We start from the raw sequence: 21,280 nt of genomic DNA on the forward strand, positions 1-21,280 counted from the left end.
TTTAATTAAAAAAAGGACAATAAACTATAAATAAAATCAAAGGAAAAAAGTTAACCTGAACGATGGAGCTCTTTCTGGAGTTGACTTAACTAACTTAACTAACTAATGGAAAATTTTGAAAATAATTTAAAATTTAAAATGAAGTGAAATCGAATAATAAATTGAACCAAACAAGGGAATAAATCACAATCTTCTAGAAGCGACTGTAAACTCAACTCTTCCTGGAGAACTTTAATTAGGGTAATCTTTTTAAAAACTTTCAAAGTTAAAAGCAAAAAATCTGAATGTTCTTTGTTGTGTGTTTCAGGAAAGCACTCCATTTGCTGTGATTGGGAGCAACACGACAGTGGAGGTCAAAGGTCAGCGGGTGAGAGGGAGACTTTACCCATGGGGCATTGTGGAAGGTCAGTACAAATCTACACTTGAATATCTCAATTTTGCATGAGACCCACTCTGAACGGATAAAAACAAATGCATGAAGAATAAGTTTTAATAAAGCTAAATATAAATGTTCTAAAAAGGCTTCACAAACCGGTTTGTGCACATACGTTTTGTCACAGTGGAAAATCAGTCCCATTGTGACTTCGTCAAGCTGAGGAACATGTTGATTCGCTCACACATGCATGATCTGAAAGACATCACGTGTGACGTTCACTATGAAAACTACAGAGCGCAGTGCATACAGCAAATGACAAGGCAAGTCACAATGATTTTCTCAAATATCTTAATAGATATCATTGAAAAATATACTTTGCCATTGTTTTTATGGCTTATAAGATGTTCTGTTTTCACCAGCAAACTGTCCCAGGATAATCGTGTGGAGAGCCCTATCCCTATACTACCACTGTCCACCCCGGACGCAGAGACAGAAAAGCTGATAAAGATGAAAGATGAAGAGGTGAGTCAGCTGTCCTGCTTAATCTAGTTATTTCAGTTCTTAGCTGTCAATTAAAAACTGTGACATTGAGCATTTCTGCAACACTAAATGCTGAATCTGTCTAATATTATTCACATTGTCTTTCAAAGTTGCGGAGGATGCAGGAGATGCTTCAAAAAATGCAGCAGCAGATGCACGAACAGGACCTGTAAATGCCGCTCTGAACAAAAACAGCCGATTTCAACTTTCAGCTTTTACACAAGCAGACACGTAACACTTTAACATCCCACTGAAGGATATACAGTAGGGAAAGCAAACACAACACAGAGATATGAATGCATGTGTCGAGCACTGCGGTTAAAAGGGTCGCTTCACCTGAGCCTGATATCTAAAACCAGGCTCCAAGTTTAAATATTTAGTTACGCTAAAAGATTTAGTGATAGTTTGTTTTCACACTTTGTACAGTCCATGTGATGCTGTATGACTGTTTCCATGGCAAAGACTGCTGCTTTATTCACAGTAGACATGGCAAATGCTCTGTCGTTTTTTTTCTTCTGCCGTTTTTATGATCTGTTTCTATCCCCTTTTCTTTATAATATTTAGTAATGTGTGTGTGCGAATGTGTGCCTGTGCCAATTTGATTAAAACAAGTGGAATGCTAAGTGGAAAACCAAATATTTGAGTGTTTTTCTACTTTTAAAGAAGCTTTACCAACCAGTTATTAAATTCTGAACAAGGTTTAGAAGTATGAAAACATTTGCAGTATTAAAGCAAATACTTTAACCTTAATCATTTTTTCATTCTTCATTAATTTATTTGTCTCTGAAGGCCTTATCAGAGCACCTTGAATTGCAAACTTTGTTGTACGACTGCTAAATGTTGAAGGGAATTTTCACTGATCCAACCTTTTGTCTACATTATTGATTGAACATGAAAATTTAATTCTCAATTTTTTATGAGATTCAGGTTATAATATACCACATAGGATGACTGTTCCAGTCCTATAACACCAAATTATTCATAATATTTTACAAAATGGATATCAGACAATCTTTATCAGGCTCTAACTTCTTTATAAATATACTTGTTGTTGGTTGGTTTTACATGGATACATTGAGATATTGATTTGTATGCCCTGTATGTATTTACTCAAGCTATTCATATGAGCGTGACAGATGCAACATCTGGCATTTATCATGATTCCTTTGAAAAATAAACACCATCTGTGGTAGAACCTGTCTGATCTGTACATCTTTTCATGATTGTTAAATACTTTTTATGTTGCTCATGATATAATTTAACTTTCTTGTCATTAATACCCAAATTATCTTTCTATTGCACACACAGACACACGCATATGTGTATTTGTGTGTGTGTGTGTGTGTGTGTAGTTGAGCATGTTCTTCTGCATGGACTGACGGTGAGGGAAGTTGGCCTACAGGCTCATCTACAGGGTTTCACTTACACGATACACATACAGCAGCAGTACTTCAGATGATAGAACTTTCATTATTCGATGTACAGTAAAAATACTGTACATGTTGTATTCCCTCAAACTCATTACTGTTGAATTGACTTGTAGTCAAGTAGTCCTTACATGTACTCTATTTGTGCAGAACTGAGAGATGGCTGTCTAGGGGAGGCAGAAAAGTATTTTGTCAGAAAACTAAGAAACTGCTCTAAAAAATAAGGATACTACCAGTTCTGTAATGCAGTTTGGCAGAACTGAATGAATAATTGAATGAATGAATGAATGAATGAATGAATGAATTTATTTATTTACAGTGACTGCCAGTATATTCCAGTGTGTGTTTACTGTATATTCTATTGTTTGGTTTTCAAACCTTTCATCTACTGTAAGATCTTTTTACAGTAGTGAGATGAAAGTAAACTTTTCCTAAACTTTTCTGTTTATTTAAATGGGGAGTCATCTCATTTATCACCAGTAAAATATGGAGTGCAACAAGGATCAGTCCTAGGTCCTCTGCTATTTTCAATATACATGTTGCCCCTTTGTAATATGCCCCTTGGTATTATTAGAAATTACGGGATTAATTTCCCCTGTTATGCTGATGATACTCAACTATATATCTCAGCAAGACCATGTGAAACCAGGTGAAATTATCTAAGCATTTTGCATCTTGTGTGTGCAATTCTTGAATTTGTGTGTTAAGTTTCGAAAAAAAAGAGGAAAACTTTGGAAAATGTGTGTAAGCAGTTGGAAAAAACTGTAATTACATAATTTTGCTATTTGGGTGAACTATCCCTTTAACGCATTAAGTGTTTTTCAACCGTTATAATGATGGGAGGGAAACACTTAAAGCATAATTGTAAACGCACTGCGTTCTATTCTGGGCTCATCTGATTGTCTGTACATATACTTTATTAATAATGCGTTAACTGCGTTTGGTATTTCAAATCAAAAGCTCGGTGGGCAGGAACACTGCGTGATCAGATGACTTATTTAGTAAGCTATGGGTAACACAGCAACTTTTTAATTACATGGGCGTGGATGAGGACCACAGACGGGGGGACTGTCTCGTTTTATAAAACCATGAAGGTCTGCAGATGTGCTGAGGAACAACTTGCCTCTCCATCACTCTACTTCCGCATCAAATATGCTTTTAACGCTCAACATGTCCCGCGTGAGCGCAACACTGAAGTAAATGCTATTTGAATCGTTTTGCATGTTTCAACATTAACCTCAAGAAACGTCTGAGTGGGACGCAGCAGCAGAACTGCAGAGATCATATGGAAGGGAAACTGGACATGGATGATGTTTCTCTTAACCCGTAATGAGCATCAACGGGGTTCGAGGAAGTCCTTCCACGGCAGACCAAACTCTCTGGCAGTCCCAACTGGACAAAAAGACAGAAAGCAAGAAAGTGGGTTTTGGATATTTAAAAAGAAACGACAAAATGGTTTGGACCGAGCGTTGTCTTCGTCTCAACCCAATCTGCACGTGTAGCAGTCGCTTCGGATGGTGGTGAGAGCGGGAGGATGCGCCGCGCATGCCGGAGCAGAGTGTCGGTACGGCGGCCCCCAGCAGCAGCGTCGCTCGTGCGGAGATCCAGAGCCCAAAAGAACAGTCAGCTCCAAACCGACACTCTCCGATTTGGTGCAGTCCCAACATAAACCTGCTCTGCAGGGGTCCACATGCACCGATGATGCTGTGATGAATGGTAAACGAGGATAAGATCAATAAAAGTGTGGTAAGATGATTTATATGTTCCAGATGTTTTTTCCATTGCACTGCAGTAAAAGTGATGCATGCAATTTTATCTTATTTATTTTATCTTACTCTCTACATTCACACTTGCAGATGTTTTAAAGCGTAAAGAAATGTAGCCACTTAATAAAAAGATTGTTTTTTGTTATAAATACAGTGAAATATCAGGTTTTGATCATTTGTATAGCAACTGCCTATAGGGTTTTGTGATGCCACAGCTCCCTAAATATAAATCTATACAAATATTTTGCGTAATTTCTATTTGATAGTGATAAACTTTACCTTTTGTTAGTTAAAAGTGAAGAAAATCTATTTGCTACAAAATATAATTAATACATTTTCTTATAAGAATTATGATTTACAGCCAGGTTCCCTGCTGGAAAACATATGCTATATTAGTTTGAGGTGCTTTTTGTAAACCTGCTATCTGATTTGTTATGGGCGAAACTTGATCAAGGAGCACCAAGTCAATCTCCCCCATCACAAATGAACAGCATGGTTCAGCTAGACGTCATGTAAAGCCAGATTAGATGCGTTAGATGTTGAAGCTTGATCACATCCGCCAGTATGATGTCAGAGAAATGGAAACATTTCCAGAATGACTTTGTAAATGACTTTGTAGATTGCGTTTAAAGGGCAATCAACCATTTAAACTAATTTGCCTCATTTACATGATGTCCCACTTTTGCTGAATCCACCCTAGCGACTTGCTTTTACAATCAAACAAACAGAATGATTTTGACACTAATATTTTTACATTGCAAGTCCAAATCAGATGTCAATTCAGAACTCTCCAATTATCAGTAGACAGACATCTTTTTGTTGCATTGTATTCATTTGAATATCTTTGCCCTTGTACATTTTTTAACATTTAACGCACACCAAGGTTTACGGGAATTGGGAATTTTTGTGCATGGTCATTTTGTGCACAGCCTAAGGTTCTATCTGAAATTTTTGTCAAAATGGGAGTTATTCACATATTCTTATTCTGTGACAGCTTATTTACATTGTGTGTGTTTCTTATGTAAGCTGGTTTGCAAGAAGAGGAACTTGCCTAAAAGTAAAGACCATGAACACATTAGCAGGGCTTGAAGCTGAAGAAGGTGCCAAGCAAGGGTTATACAAGTTATCGGTTCAGTTCATATGCAGAAGAGATTATTGGCTTTATTTGTACATTTTTATCTTATTGATTGTCGATATGCATCAGGTTTTTTAGATCCGTAAATACAGATGAAAATATTTGAATTAAGTTGATATGAATCTATGTACAATTAAAAAAAAAAACAAATTAGATCTTTCGTCGTTTTTTTGCCAGTGGTGTGGTTTTGCTTAAATTTAGGTCTTTACAAACCTGTATGTCTTTCTTTCTTCTGCACATCATTTAGAAAAATGCAAGTGAGAAGTGTTTTTTGTGGTGTGTTTTTATTTATGTTTTTTTATTATTAATTAAAGAATTAGCTTTAAGAAAAAGTAAATATTCTCTTGTTTCAGAGCTAAAAGCATCACTGTGTTCATTTACACGCATGCAGCTAATGCTGCTTCTCATGAACTTCATCTCTGCAAGACATTAAGGCAACTATTATCAAAGACCTATGTTGTTATGTAGATAGAAACGAGTAAAATGCACAGTCAGAATTTCTTAATTTGTTCTCTAGTTAATCTTGCAATACCTGAACCTACCCCTCACAAAAAACTTTCTGCTATTTAAAAACATTAGCAATTTTTAAAAACACTTCTTTCTGTATGATTTATGAGCTTGTTTCCTTATGGGGACCAAAAAATGTCCCCACAAGGTCAAAATGTACTGGTATTACTATACTTGTGAGGACATCTGGTCCTCATAGCATAGGATACCAGGTACACACACACACACACCCACATACACACACACACACACACACACACACAAGAACCACAAAGAGCCTTCAAACCATATCACAAGAAAAAGTTCCGCATGACCTTAAACATCCGCGCTATCAGCATTTTAATATTGCATAAATATACCACACATTTTTTTGTACTGTCCCACATTAGGCTAATCATACTGTCCCACTTTTCGAAACCACATTTACTAAAGTGGGACACTAGGAAATTTGATAAAACATAAAAATATATAGTTTTATGCATACAAGTTATACTATAGTTTGATGGACAAACATTTTATAAACAAATTAGACCAACAAGTCTTGTTTAAAAATAAATTCATACTCCTTAATAACATTAATTGTCCAAACTCTATGTCACTGACCTTTGGGTGGTCTTCACACAATGTGCTTTCTGTCTCATGAATGCCCTGCCCTCAAATATGACTGGACATATAAGAAGTCATGTGATTTTGATGACATGATACCACAGCTTTGGCTAAACCTAAAATGATGGGAATTCTGCTTTTCTTTCTACAGTCGCCAGTGTGTTTTTGTATTGGAGCGCTGCGAGGGACTGTTGTCTTTATCCCACTCCCACAGAATTTATGACCATTATTGTGTCCTGCTAACATTTGAATATTGCACATTATGGAGAGTACGCAGAGTATTTAAATCTCTTTTGAATCAGCCATCTTTCTCTCTCCTCAACCTGCCGTGATCAGTCAAAACTGACTCCTGCAGATCGTGTTGAATGCAGGGTTGCCAAGTTCGCATTTTGCCCCCTATGGTTACTTTTAAACTGTAAATGGATTGATTTTCCCTGTGGGTAAAGGTTTGAAATGTTGCTTAATTACATTAGACTTAAATGCTTGCATTCTGCCTATGATAAAACTGTGCTAGATGTTAAGTTTTGTGAAGAGGGCCACTGGTAGGAAGCTTTTTAGCTGTGTTTATGATCAATATGCATAACAGTGAATGTAAAATATGTTTTTTTTGGTATGGAAATTACATATTTTCTGTTTTGATATTTGGGATATTGACATTACACTACATTGGGCACTACTTTAACCACCAGCCAACCAAACCCCAGCCCCCGCCCCCGCCCCGCACCCACCGTCTCTTTTTGGAAAACTAAAATATGGTCACCATACATGGCCTCAATGTTTACAGACACACCCAGAAATTAATGTTGAATTGCTTTGCTTGTTAAGATAACATAAACCCATGAGGTAAGCAAAACTTAAAAGCATATTCATATATCTTGAAACTTCTGGTTACAGGAGACAAAGATCTTTTCAATAAAATCCATGCAAAAGTTAATACTTAATACTACTAACCTCGTTCTCACTTGAAATGTGTCCTCACATTAAGTCCTTGAATTTGAGGGTATTGGACCTGGAAAGTCCTTGAAAGGTCCTTGAATTTAAATTTAGTCAAGAACCCTGTCCTTGCCTTAGAAAAAAGAACGTCTGATGTGAAGACAAAAAAAAAAAAAAGGTTCCTAATATTGTTTTTGGGACTCTCCTACATTAGGTTTACATGCATGCAAGGTCAAAAATGCTTTTGTTTTTTCAAAATATGTGTTTAATATCATCTAATTTTTCATTGATTCCTCAAATTAGTTTGAAGCAATTCTGAGTGGTCAGATGACCCAGTCTGATTGGTCTGCCATGTACAACACATGTCGGAAACAATACACTCATTGCCATAGTTTTGTAATTTGAACACTTGAACAATTCAGTGGAGCCAGCTGGTCTGAGGCATCTTTCAAGAGCAAGCGTTTTGTGAATCACACGTTGAACTCCCCAAGATTTAAGAAGCAGTCTTCAGTAAAATGATGGGAATACAAAAAAAGATTGGGGTTTTATTGCTGTGGTACAGTGGAAAAAAAGACTTTAACCACTGATTATTTTGCAGCCTCATCTTTCAGAAGTGAAAATAAAAATTTGCGTAGGACACCGCGAATTACTGATGACTCATTTCAGCAGTCCAGAGCTGATTCTTTTGGGGGACAATTTTATTTTTTTTGTGCTCTTTCAGCTTTACAAGTTTGCAGATCGTTTATATTCACATACAGCTACATTACATGAAAGGCAATATTCGAAATGGCATAATAGGGGCATTTTAAATAATCATAATGCAAAACTCCATTATGGCTTCTGTCCTGAGCTATGACTGAGAAAAACGTTGAGCAATACGGTTTTTGGCTATAGGCATTGAAGTTTAGCGTATAGAGTAGTTTTTTCCGCTTCCATGTCCTTCCCAAACCATACATCACTGGTTTACCAGCCACTCACAGCGCAGCAGAGATAAGAGTCAGACGAACATCACCAGCATAGCTTTGAGTTCCACTGGATCATACTGGCTCTGTCTTTACTCCATTACATGTGTGGACTTGTTTTGGTATGGAGCTGCGGGAGCTGTCTTTGTGGTTAGATGAGGAAGGCTTTTGAGGAGGTTTGAGATTTGATTTGAAACAGCAGCATTCATTTTTGAGGAATCTGTGACTTAGGATCCGGCAATAGAGGTGATAGTCTGCTCAGAAGTAACTCTGAAACTCCTCCACGTGTGCCATAGGTGCTACCTTTGGTGAGCATGTTGATTGTGTATGTGTCATGGTATGTGGGAACTGCAAGTGTGTGTGTGTGTGTGTGTGTGTGTGTTTGTGTGAGTGTGTGTGTTATTAAGATATTCCAAGTGACTAAATCATCATTGACTTAAAAATAAAATTTTTAGTAAATGAATTCGTTTTTTGTATTTGAATATCTTTTGTGACTATTGGCCAAAAAAAGTTATATCTTAAAAAGTTAGTAAAATGTAATTAAAACTGTTATGCCACTTTAAAGTCATGTGGGTTGTAAAATCATTTAACGACTGTGGGATGAGTATCCTAGCTGCAACTTTTCTAAAAGCCAGTCACGTTCACTGACATCCGAGTCTAATTGCTCAGGGCTTAAATGCTACATACCAGACTAGACAGCAATGGAAACAACATTAAAGAGATCACATGTTTCCTCTCTTTCAAAATTACACTTAATGCATGTGCATTTTACACACACCCCCTGAGGCCCCTATAAAGGACCCCAGAATTTCTGTTTACAGGCTGCTTTCTTGCAAACAGGAAGTGGCTCTATAACTTTAACCACAAAACTGTCAACTGCTTCATCTTCCTGTTAAACCCTTTGGCAGGGTATCATGAAATATTTTCTCTTGCCAAAGTCCAGTCATCATGACTTCAGATGTTTCTAGTATTGGATGCATTGCATTAATGGATATTTGCATACAGGACACGTGTTGACTGTTTACTGGTTGCACTGCTGCCCAAAATCGTTGTCATTGAGTACAAATAGACAGTTTTGTTGTATCGTAACTATCTCTAATGAAATTAAATTGCACTAACAGCTATTTTATTTTTATTTTTTATTTTTTTTTGTACTTGATGGAGCTAGATGAAGCTTATTACGAGATTTGATTTATAGGAACAATCAATATGAGCCACTTGTACAAACCTCAATAATGATTTTCAGTGCAGAGGTTGACGTGTTTTTTGGCTGGCATCATTTCCCATGTCAGTGTCTTTCTCCTTAGGAGATCTGCTCACAGCGGAGGAGAGACGAGGAGTGTCTTTGCTCACAGAGATGCTCACAACAGAACAGAGCAAGGTGAAGTCATCTTAGACAGGTCTTCTAAGGGAGGGCCGAACTAGGTCAGCTTTAAAGCTCCCTGCAGTTTTCTGTCGAAAGAAATTTTGAAAATGAAAAAAATTAAGATAAAATAAGATATAAACATTATATAATAAATATAAATATTAGTACTGTAATTTTATAGTTGTAATTCTTATAAAATCATCATCATAATAAACAACATTATTATTATTTTGATTATTATTTTATCCAATTTATATATTTACAGTTGTACTGTACAATTAGATTATTATACTTTTCTTAAATACACTATTCTAAATATTTTACAGTGATATTTTAGTAATAATATTACATATTTAGTTTTCATTTTGTAATAGCAATCATAATAATCAATCACAATAAAAATGGTAATAATAATTATCAAACTGATATATAATCACAATATATTTGGCCAAATATTTCATCCCTGCAACAACATTAAAGAGGTTTTTTTTTAATCGCATTTTAAACCGTAATCTTTTATTTTAAGAAAAATCACAACAATTCTTATTTTGCCCTTAAATTGTGCAGCTACAGGTCATAAAATATTATAAATCATTATAATTCAGGTGTGAGTTTGACTGACCAGTTATCAAACAAGAAGACTTCAAGATGTTAAGACTTCAAGATCATTGATTGCATTTGGAGTTCTGTTTGGTTTGATTTTTGGGTCCCACTTAAATGGGGGGGTGAAATGCTATTTCATGCATACTGAGTTTTTTACACTGTTAAAGAGTTGGATTCCCATGCTAAACATGGACAAAGTTTCAAAAATTAAGTTGTACGTTTGAAGGAGTATTTCTGTTCCAAAAATACTCCTTCCGGTTTGTCACAAGTTTCGGAAAGTTTTTTTCGAGTATGGCTCTGTGTGACGTTAGATGGAGCGGAATTTCCTTATATGGGTCCTGAGGCACTTCTGCCGGAAGAGCGCGCGCTCCCGTATAGCCAGAGATGTATAGTAACGAAGTAGAACTACTTCACTACTGTACTTAAGTACTAAAAGGCGGTATCTGTACTTTACTAGAGTATTATTTTTTTCTCCTACTTCCACTTTTACTTCGGTACATATTTTCGCTGAGTTTAATACTTTTACTCCGATATTTTTTTTATGTGCTGCATCGTTACTCGTTACAATTATAATAATGTTACGAATCATTCCATTACAAACCACTGCCAGAACTGTAGATGGCATGTTTGATGAAGCTGGCACATCATTGAGCGAATCAAGCGAGACTGCGCGTGCTGACTGAACTGCTGTGAAGAGAGAGATGAACACCGAGCCGAGCCACATAATGACTCGTTCACGAGTCAAGAACCGGTTGCATCGGTTTTCGGATGACCAGTAACGTTAGTTCTTTCTGACAGTTCGATTCAATAAACCAGTTGAAGAAAACTGTTCACCGATTCTTTTGCGCTCGATGCAATGGCGTCATTGGCGTTGACTGCACATGGGCTCATAACATTAACACAGAATCAGTTCAGAATCAATCACCAAAAGAATCAGTTCGGTTCCAGACGCTCTGTGTGTCGGTTTGCTTCACGCTAAATCACACATGCGCAGTATCATCAGCTCATCGGTTCACGAATCAGACGCGTCTGACAGAAACGGTTCTTGACTCGTGAACGAGTCATTATCTGGCTCGGCTCGGTGTTCATCTTCAGTTCTCTCTTCACTGCAGTTCAGTCAGTGTACTGTTTGAGTCAATGAATTACTCCGGGATATTGGTTTGTTTTAACTCAGAGGGAGTGTCAGACACATTAAACAAGTTAACAGCTTAATTCATCTGTGGATTAATGCGTATTGGAGACGCGAACTGTTTAAAACGATTCAGTTCGATTTGGTGGACTGTTTCAAAAAGATCCGGTTACATCGAATGATTCGTTCGCGAACCAGATATCACAAACTGCTTTGTTTTTAACTGTCTTACAACAGACACGGAAGAGAAGACAATGCTGAATAAAGTCTAGTTTTTGCTATTTTTGGACCAAAATGTATTTTCGATGCTTCAAAAAATTCTAAATGACCCTCTGATGTCTTACGGGTTTGAAACAACATGAGGGTAAGTTATTAATGACATCATTTTGCAAATTGGGCTAACTAACCCTAGTAACCATTTTTTGTTTACAAGAAGTTACAGTCAAAGGAATTGTGATTGTCCTTTAGGTTAATCATTTGAAATAGTAAAAACAATATGTTCAAACTTTTGACTACTTTCTTTAATAGCTACATAACACAATACTTCTACTTTTACTTTCAGTACTTGAGTGGTACATTTTAAAATAGACTACTTGCAATACTTAAGTACAAAAAATGTTGAATACTTTAGTACTTCTACTTAAGTGTGGTGCTTAAAGAGCACTTCTACTTCTACTCAAGTAATTTTTTTGATAGAGCACTTGTACTTTTACTCAAGTATGGTTCTCTAGTACTTTATACATCTCTGCGTATAGCAGAGCACTGAGAGCACAACAGACTCCACTGATCAGAGCGAGAGCGTCGCGAAATGTCACAAAAGGAGTTTTTGTTTTTGGTTGCCAGGGCAGGACATCCCTGCACAGATTACCAAAGGAAAAACAGCATTAAGGGACCAGTGGATGGAGTTTATTTTTACAGAGCATCAACGGAGTTGTGCAAGTGTTTGTGTTTGTTCCCTGCATTTCGAAAATGCTTGTTTTTTTAACAAGACCCAGTTGGACGACAGATTTGCACATCGTTTATTTCTTAAGGATGATGCAATCCCAACGAAAAAGGGTCACGATTGTGTGTTGGAACCACAGGCGGTGAGTAAAACTGCTTAAAATATCTCTGCCTCCTTGTTAGTGCCTCTGCCTCCCATCAGAGACCCGGGTTCGAGCCCCACTCGGAGCGAGTCCTTGCTGCTGCTGCTCTCGTTCAGTTTCAGCCTCTGGATCTGATTCTGGATCATAAATAAACAGCTGAATCTGACTGTTAGCCATGGTTTGTTTTGGATGATGTAGGTAATGTCACACTTTCCAAATGCTCTCAACGCAAAAGCCTACTGGCGCTCGTGATTCTTTAGCTCCGCCCACACGTCACGCCTCCAGTCGGTCGTGTTTTTCAGGGAAAAATCGGTACAGACTATCTTTCTCTTATGAATATAATAAAACTAAAGACTTTTTGGAGTTATGAAGGATGCAGTACTCAAGATTAACAGGAGTTTGATTGAAAACGAGCATTTCACCCCCCCTTTAATATAAGGTGGCCTTAACTACTATGTACTTACATAAAAAAATAAGTACAATGTACTTATTGTGTTCATATTGTATTGTAAAACACTTTTGCTGCTATTGAGGTGGGATAGGAGTAAGGTTAGGGAGAGGGTTGGAGGTATGGGTAAGTTTAAGGGTGGGTTAAGGTGTAAAGTATGGGTCAACAGTGTAATTATAAATGTAATTACAGAAATTAAATACAGATGTAATTACATGTTTTTAAAAAATATATAAGTACAATGTAAAAACATGTATGTACACAATAAGTACATTGTACTAAATTATTAATTAAAATGTAAGTACATAGTAGTTAAGGCCACTTAATATAAAGTGGGTCCGATTTTTGCATTTGATTTTAACGGTGCAGAAATGTTACTGATATGCTAGATTATGTTGTCTATTGAAATAATGGAAGATGATAAATATTGTATCTGTAAATGTTAGCCTAATCAGTCATCAGAACATCTTTATCTCAAACACGGCACCAGGATGTTGTTAGAGGAATCCCTGTTCTAATATTCTATCTTCTTGCCAATCCTGTCATGAAACAGGGTTACCTGCTTTCAGCTGACACTGTAAACACATTTGGTGTGTTTCTGACCTCTTCTCTCACTCAGTGGTGAAAAGAGGAATTAGAATGTGTGTGGTACTCACCAAATATGGTCTTTAAATAGTGTGTTGAAGCGACATAATTAGTGATGCCAGACTTCATGTAACGTGTTTTGCACCATTTGTGCTACAGATACGAATCAAATCAAGCAGTTTGTTGAGGAGTGGTTTTCTAATACTTTCAGATGGCTGTTTTTCCTTAATGAATTATTGAAGAATGGATCTGAGCCCCACATCAAGACCAGAATTTCATCAAATATAATTTAGCCTGGGCCAGCAACTACTTCCCTAGGACACCTTAGCAACCACACAGAACACACACAGGACACCCTAACAACACATTAGCATTTTCACACAGAAATTGCTAGTTTTTTCACATATAATTGCAAATCAATGGCAAGTAACATAAAATTAAACATGACATTTTGAAATAGGAAGACTGCAGTAGTATTTGTTTTATTTACAACTTCTAAAAATCATCTTACACTAAAGTAAAAAAAATTAAGTTTTTACATGATGTATCTTCTTGAAATGTCTTGAAGAAGGTGTCCAAGATAGGGGCTTGAGAGCAATGATGATAGTTTATGAATCCACAACTTTTCAGAACAAACCATTAACCACTAGTCTACACCATGCACCGAAAAACACCACATCACTTATTCAGGATGTTCTTAAGCACTGTCAGATGTGTGAAGTTGACATCTCTCTCTCACACACACACACACACACAGTGTTTCACTTCCTATGTAAAAATAAGCCATTGACAACAGTTACTCTCACTTTTTAGTTTATTTACAGCTTATTCTGTTCAAGAACTGGCTACTTAAACAAGATTAGATTGTCTGACTAACATTTAAAGTGACCAACCACAAATGATTCGACAAATTAATGAAGTGGCATGCAACAAAGTGAAGGCTTATTTCACTAATGAACATCTCCACGAAAGGATACATGGACAAAATTGGCACAAAATGAGTGCTGTCTTTGTGAATGTTGAAAACAAAGTGGAATCACATTGTTACTGTGACTGCTTCACATTGTGCAGCATTCTTGCTTTTAGTGTGGACAGATAAATGACTCGTAGCAGGACACTTGTCACGTTGCAACATGCCATTACACAACACTGATATAGTGTTGTAATGAGTCCAGATAAATAAAAGCAAGTGCAAATGGTCATTCTAATAAAACTATTAAAATAGAATAAAAAGCATTTTACCTGGTCTGTATAATGAGTTCGATTATGTTCTCAATGCTGATTTTAGAGCACCAGTTTATCAGTTTTAAGCATCGTGCAACATCCTGTCCTAATATGAATCATACATTTTCTCCCTAGGTGTAAGTTCTGTTAGAGTTTTTATTATCATACGAGCACTTTTGAGTTGTGAGACCCTTATATTTGGCATTATTGGCTTCGGATGCACATAATATTTAAAGAGGTTCTGTCAATCAGTTGCACTAAGGTTTCTGAGACAATGTATTTTTTTTCTTCAGGGCATTAATGCAGCTGGTGACGGTGGAGCACAGCCTTCACTGCCAACTTCAGCAATGTACCAGTTAGACATCGTGCTGAAAAGAGGAAACAACCTTGCCATTCGAGACAGAGGCGGTAAGACCTGCTGCGCATGTTGTCTCCACTAATACTCCACTAATGTTCCTTCTATGATTTGTTGAAACAAGTAATCAGTTATGTTGAGATCATAATGTTCCTATGTTTCAGGAACAAGTGACCCATATGTGAAGTTCAAAATTGCTGGCAAAGAAGTTTTCCGCAGTAAAATCATCCACAAGAACCTGAACCCAGTTTGGGATGAACGTGTTTGTCTGATAGTGGACAATTTACAAGAGCCTCTGTATTTTAAGGTAAAAATACTGCTTTTACTCACTTGTTACCAGTATAGTATATAATATGAATCTTGAATGAATGACTCTTATGAGGTGAATCGTTTTAGTGAATCTACTTGACCAGTGCAATCCGAATCCCAAATGAATGACTCTTTTTCGAGAATGAATGGGACAGATGTATTTCGATTCCTGAATGAATGACTTTTTTGAGCCGATTCTTTTTAGTAAAACAAAGCATTACAGCATGAACATTGTAGACTGACTTCAGTTCAAATGACTCTTAAGAGCTGAATTTTCTTTTCTTTTTTTAGAATTGACAACAGTTATCAATCAGTCATTAAGAAGTCTAGAAGGATCTCTGATATTTCTTCCTAAAGAATTGACTCTTTTTCAATCTATTTTAGGTGTTTGACTATGATTTTGGCCTTCAAGATGATTTTATGGGCTCAGCTTACCTGTACCTTGATTCTCTGGAGCTCCAGAGGTATCTTGTCTTCATCATTACTACAAAGATATAAGAATTCAAGAGTTAGTGTCACATTAATACATTTTGTACAATACAACAGTGTTCAGATGTATTAGGAGTTTCTTGCGATTAACATCGACAAGGTCAGTTTTGCTAATGTTTTGTTGTGATCTAAGAGTTTATGCTGATATCTAAAGCCGTGGATGCAGCTTTACAAAAATACTAAAGTTTTTGGTTACCAAGTATTATATTGACAATTGGACATTATCATTTTAAACATATTTATCAAAAGTACTATTCTTTTCTTTATGTGATAAACGAAGATGCCACTTTCTAATGGTGGTCATAACAGCCCATATTTGTGTTGTAGACCTCTTGATGTTCGGTTGGACCTTCAGGATCCTCACTGCCCCGGTCAGGACCTGGGCTCTCTGGAGCTGGCGGTCACTCTGTTCCCAAGAAGCACAGAGGACCGAGAGGCCCTGCGACAAGCGGTAAGACTCACTTGGTAGATAAATGTTGTTTTATACTGGTGGAAAAAGGTGGAAAAGATTCAATCTGCCAGCAAACTCTCAACCTGCATCCAAAAGGTTTTCATTCTGAAGCGTTTACAGACAGATTTGTTTCACACTTTTCTCATAAGACTGTACAAACTGTTTTTAGCTCTCAGGAAGTGTTTAGCCACCTCATCCAGTTATGGAGTGAGTTTTGGTTCTTTATTACATGCGAGAAAATAAAAGATCTGAGAGAAAAAAAAAGTTTGAGAGAAAAAGTTATCACACTGATAGCAAAAAAACATTTCATGAGAGAAAAAAGAATATTTGAGAGAAAAAGTTTTCATGCCAATAGCAAAAAATAATTATATTTGAGACTAAAAAAAGGTTTGAGAGAAAGTATTTTTTCATAAAACATAAAAAAATATACATTTGAAATTTTTAAAATTATTTCTGAGAAAAAAAAATCTCTCTCAAAATACTTAGAAAAAAACTCTCAAATATATATTTTTTGCTATCAGTGTGAAAATATTTTCTCTAAAAAAAAAGTGTTTCTCTCGAAACGCTTTTCTTTGCTCTTGATGCAATTTCTTGCTCTCGTGTCAGGATTTTGCTTTCACTGTGAGAATTGTGTCATGGGCGGGGCCACGTTCCTATTGGCCAGTCGGGTGAGCATCGTCTTGTCTTGGGAGTCGAACTGAATCATTACACCATTGTTCGGTTCACCTGCATAGATGCAACCTGTGCCTTATGGCTAGTTAAGTTGAGCACGGACACTCCAATGTTTGGGCAAGATGATGACACACAGCTGGCTGAGCAAGTTCAGTATCACTGAAGATTAAACATTAAGAAATAGCACTCATATTCATGAATGAACGTGTATTATATTATTTGCTTGCTAATCGCTAGTAAAGCTAACCAGCCATCATGCTAGGTAAACTTGCAAACTCAGCTGGTTTATACTAAGTTTAAATCAAATGCCAAATTAATGTTTTGATTTAGATAGTTTCACGCCTTATTTAGTGAGTAGTGAGCAGTGATTGATATACCGTTTGAAAGTGTCCCACCTAGTTTTGTTAAAAATAGTCTTTGTATGGTTGTTGCACTACATGTTTAGCTACACTGCATGTATAGTTCACAAACTCAGCTACACGGGGCTTATTCTAAATATTTTTTACCATCTAGCCGAGGTCTAGAGCTGACAAGGTAAATTGCAGGTCTAGGACTAACTCTTACATTAGCAACCCACAAATATGTTTGTGCCTGTACTGTCATGGTAATTATTTTTTCTTTTAAATCTTTCAAAAGGTATGTCAATCACTGTCTAACGTTAGCTAGTTGTAGGGTTGCCACCTTCCATGCATACTAACGTTAGTTGAAAGTTGTACGGGAGGTTGTATGAACAAGCAGTTACTCTTCAGGTGCTTTGAGGCTAGCAAGTGCAAAGGTAGAAACTAGCTCACTACTCACTAAATAAGGCGTGAAACTATCTAAATCAAAACATTAATTTGGCATTTGATTTAAACATAGTATAAACCAGGTGAGTTTGCAAGTTTACCTAGCATGATGGCTGGTTAGCTTTACTAGCGATTAGCAAGCAAATAATATAATACACGTTCATTCATGAATATGAGTGCTATTTCTTAATGTTTAATCTTCAGTGATACTGAACTTGCTCACCCAGCTGTGTGTCATCATCTTGCCCAAACATTGGAGTGTCCGTGCTCAACTTAACTAGCCATAAGGCAGAGGTTGCATCTATGCAGGTGAACCGAACAATGGTGTAATGATTCAGTTCGACTCCCAAGACAAGACGATGCTCAACCGACTGGCCAATAGGAACGTGGCCCCGCCCATGACACAATTCTCACAGTGAAAGCAAAATCCTGACACGAGAGCAAGAAATTGCATCAAGAGCAAAGAAAAGCGTTTCGAGAGAAACACTTTTTTTTTTTTGAGAAAATATTTTCACACTGATAGCAAAAAATATATATTTGAGAGTTTTTTTCAAAGTATTTTGAGAGAGATTTTTTTTCTCAGAAATAATTTAAAAAATTTCAAATGTATATTTTTTTTATGTTCTATGAGAAAATACTTTCTCTCAAAAAATTTTTTAATCTCAAATATTATTATTTTTGCTATTGGCATGAAAACTTTTTCTCTCAAATATTCTTTTTTCTCTCATGAAATGTTTTTTTGCTATCAGTGTGATAACTTTTTCTCTCAAACTTTTTTTTTTCTCTCAGATCTTTTATTTTCTCGCATGTAATAAAGAACCAAAACTCACTCCATATCCAGTCATCTTGTTTTAGAAAAGCATGTTAATCCTGCAACTGAAGATGATAATCTGCTCAATCTGATTACTGTACACTACCCTTCAAAGGTTTGGGGTATGTTTTTTTTTTCTTTTTTAAGAAATTAATGTCTTTATTCAGCAAGGAGAATAACATTTTTCAAAAGTGACTGTAAATATATTCAAAATGTTCTAAACTATTTTTATTTCAGATAAATTCTGTTCATTAAAGAACCCTGAAAAAAGTTTCATGGTTTCCACAAAAAAAACAAAACTGGAGTAATGATGCTGAAAATTCAGCTTTGCATCACAGGAATAAATTACATGCAAATACATTCAAATATTAAACAGCTACTAAAAATTGTAATAATATTTCACAATATTACTGTATTTTAGCAAATAAATGGAGCCTTGGTGAGCAAAAGAGACTTTTTTAAAAAGAATAAAAAATCTGTCTAACCCCAAATTTCTGAATGGTAGTGTATATATTATTAGTCTACTTAAAAAAAAAAAAAAAAAAAAAAACTTTGCATTATGCATAATGTACATTACAAATAGTAGTATCCCACCACAGTGGTCACATGACTTTCTATGTTGCATTTAATTTTGTTTGTGATGTCCAGTTAGCCAGTAACAAATAGTTGTTTTACTTTTTTTTATCGATTTTGTGTAAAAAGAATCATGGATGGTTGAATCAATCACAGTGCATTGTGAGATACTGTGCCCTGCACAACATGCTCATTTAGCTTACAGGAAAATTGCTGTGCAAAGTCAAAAAGCCCATGACTCTTGAGAATCACTGATGGGACATTTGTCCTATCTGCATAATTCATGAAATGACTTTGAATTACACACTAGAAACCTGCTGCACTGTGCAGGGGGGCGGAGAAGACATCGAAATTCACATGATGCTCTACCAACAGACTAAAGGGCAGTCTGATGGGCGGCTTTGATCATCAGGACCGAGCGTGAGAACAGAAGATGCATCGCTTGATCAGATTTAGAGACTTAGCTTCTCTTCCAGAACAAAAATAGCTGTGGCGTTAATCAAAGCTCGCCCCCTGATTATACAGTCACACATTTGACCTGCTCTGTTGTTTTTGTAGACCATGCTACCGAGGAGAAGCTGGAAGAGATGCAGTAAGGTAAAAAAGCAAGAGCGCTTGCCACAAGATTCTCCGACTAGCTGCTGAGTAAACTGTCCCACATTGAGTTTTTCAAAATGTTCAGAGAAAACCTGGTTTGTGTGCAAAATGTCCTAAATGTGAGAAACGGGTCAGAATTGCAGCAGTCTGGTCAGAGGATGAAGAGTTTATTTGGTGCATTAGTTGTGCCAGTCATGCATCTCTTGGGGTGATGGGCCATGCCTTTTTGTAGGCATCTTTATTTTATGTTTTGGTGACCCAGTCATTCATGGTGTGTGTGAAACCACTTCACACTCTTTCAGTCCTTTCCCCGCTGAGGAGTCATTTCACTGTCTTAAACTGAGGGATAGTTCACTACAAAATGACAGATCTGTCATCATGTATTGTACACTGTTCAAAAGTTTGGGGTCGTCAAGATTAGCCACTTACGCTCACCAAGGCTGCATTTCTTTTATCAAAAATACTGTAAAAACTGTGAAATATTATCGCAACATGTTTTTGAATATATTTTAGAATGTAATTTATTCCTGTGATGCAAAGCTGGATTTTCAGCATCATTACTCCAGTCTTGAGTGTCACATGACCATTCAGAAATTATTCTGATACGATGATTTACTGCTTAAGAAGCAAGACCTCAAGCATACGTACCCCAAACTTTAAAACAATAGTGTACTTGCTCCCATGATGCTCAGACTGTCCTTTTTGGAGCTTTACAGCCACATTTGTTTCAGACAAGAGTAGGCTTTATACATCTCCTTTTGTGTCCAAAAAAAATCATGTTTCGGGTATCATGAGGATGACTGTATGATGACAGAATTGTCTTTTTGGACTGAAGTAACCCTTTAATGTCCTGTGACGTGTGTGTGTGTGGAGCGCAGCAGCAGCAGCAGAGTCTTCAGCTGTCGGACCTGCACAGAAAGTCTCAGCTGTGGAGGGGCATTGTGAGCATCAGACTCATCGAGGGTCGCAACCTCATCCCCATGGACCAGAACGGTCTGAGCGACCCATACGTCAAGTTCAAACTAGGCCCTCAGAAGTACAAGAGTAAGGTATGAGCGACTGTGCGGTAACATTTTAATTAAAGCCTTTATGTATAATGCAAATAAAAGGGTTATTAAAGGGTGTAATGCTTTAGAATTATTCATTATGTGCAATGTAATATATATCTTGCTGTGAACAATTCTAGCTGAATTTAAAATGCATAGTCTAACAATGAATTGATAAGTGTTATAATGTATTAACTGTGGTCACAATTATTCATGAGATTGTACAATGCATTATTAGGTGCATTACACAGCATAATTAATGCATTAAAACTACTTTTATAATCCGTTATACAAAAAGGCTTTAAATAAAGTGTTACCTAATTTTAATTTCCGATATAACCAAGGAACGGAAAAATAGTATTAACCAATAACCCTAGCCTGCATTATTTACAGCTAAATTTATTATTTGTATTTATTATAATATTTTTTTTTTACATTAATTGTGACACATAATGACAAAATGTTGATTATATATATATATATATATATATATATATATA

At 36.4% G+C, this 21,280-nt stretch overlaps 2 protein-coding genes across 2 annotated transcripts in view; both read left to right on the plus strand.

Annotated features, from left to right (window-relative positions):
* Window positions 1–311: 311 nt before the first annotated feature.
* LOC113054606 (septin-5-like) lies at window positions 312–2,105 on the plus strand. The gene is made up of 4 exons (XM_026220266.1): window positions 312–404; window positions 561–696; window positions 796–898; window positions 1,027–2,105. Exons 2-4 carry the CDS (start codon window positions 602–604, stop codon window positions 1,087–1,089), a joined length of 261 nt encoding a protein of 86 aa, XP_026076051.1. The 5' UTR covers window positions 312–404; window positions 561–601; the 3' UTR covers window positions 1,090–2,105.
* Window positions 2,106–4,068: 1,963 nt separating this feature from the next.
* The window catches only part of LOC113054593 (multiple C2 and transmembrane domain-containing protein 1-like), a 33,555-nt gene continuing 16,343 nt past the window's right edge, over window positions 4,069–21,280 (plus strand). Inside the window, exons 1-6 of the mRNA XM_026220247.1 lie at window positions 4,069–4,089; window positions 14,986–15,100; window positions 15,212–15,354; window positions 15,741–15,820; window positions 16,173–16,296; window positions 20,613–20,783. Of these exons, the coding sequence (XP_026076032.1) occupies window positions 15,040–15,100; window positions 15,212–15,354; window positions 15,741–15,820; window positions 16,173–16,296; window positions 20,613–20,783 (579 nt within the window). The 5' untranslated portion in view covers window positions 4,069–4,089; window positions 14,986–15,039. The remainder of the gene's footprint in view (window positions 4,090–14,985; window positions 15,101–15,211; window positions 15,355–15,740; window positions 15,821–16,172; window positions 16,297–20,612; window positions 20,784–21,280) is intronic.

This window comes from Carassius auratus, chromosome 35 (genome assembly GCF_003368295.1).
Source record: "Carassius auratus strain Wakin chromosome 35, ASM336829v1, whole genome shotgun sequence".
Lineage (NCBI taxonomy): Eukaryota > Metazoa > Chordata > Actinopteri > Cypriniformes > Cyprinidae > Carassius > Carassius auratus.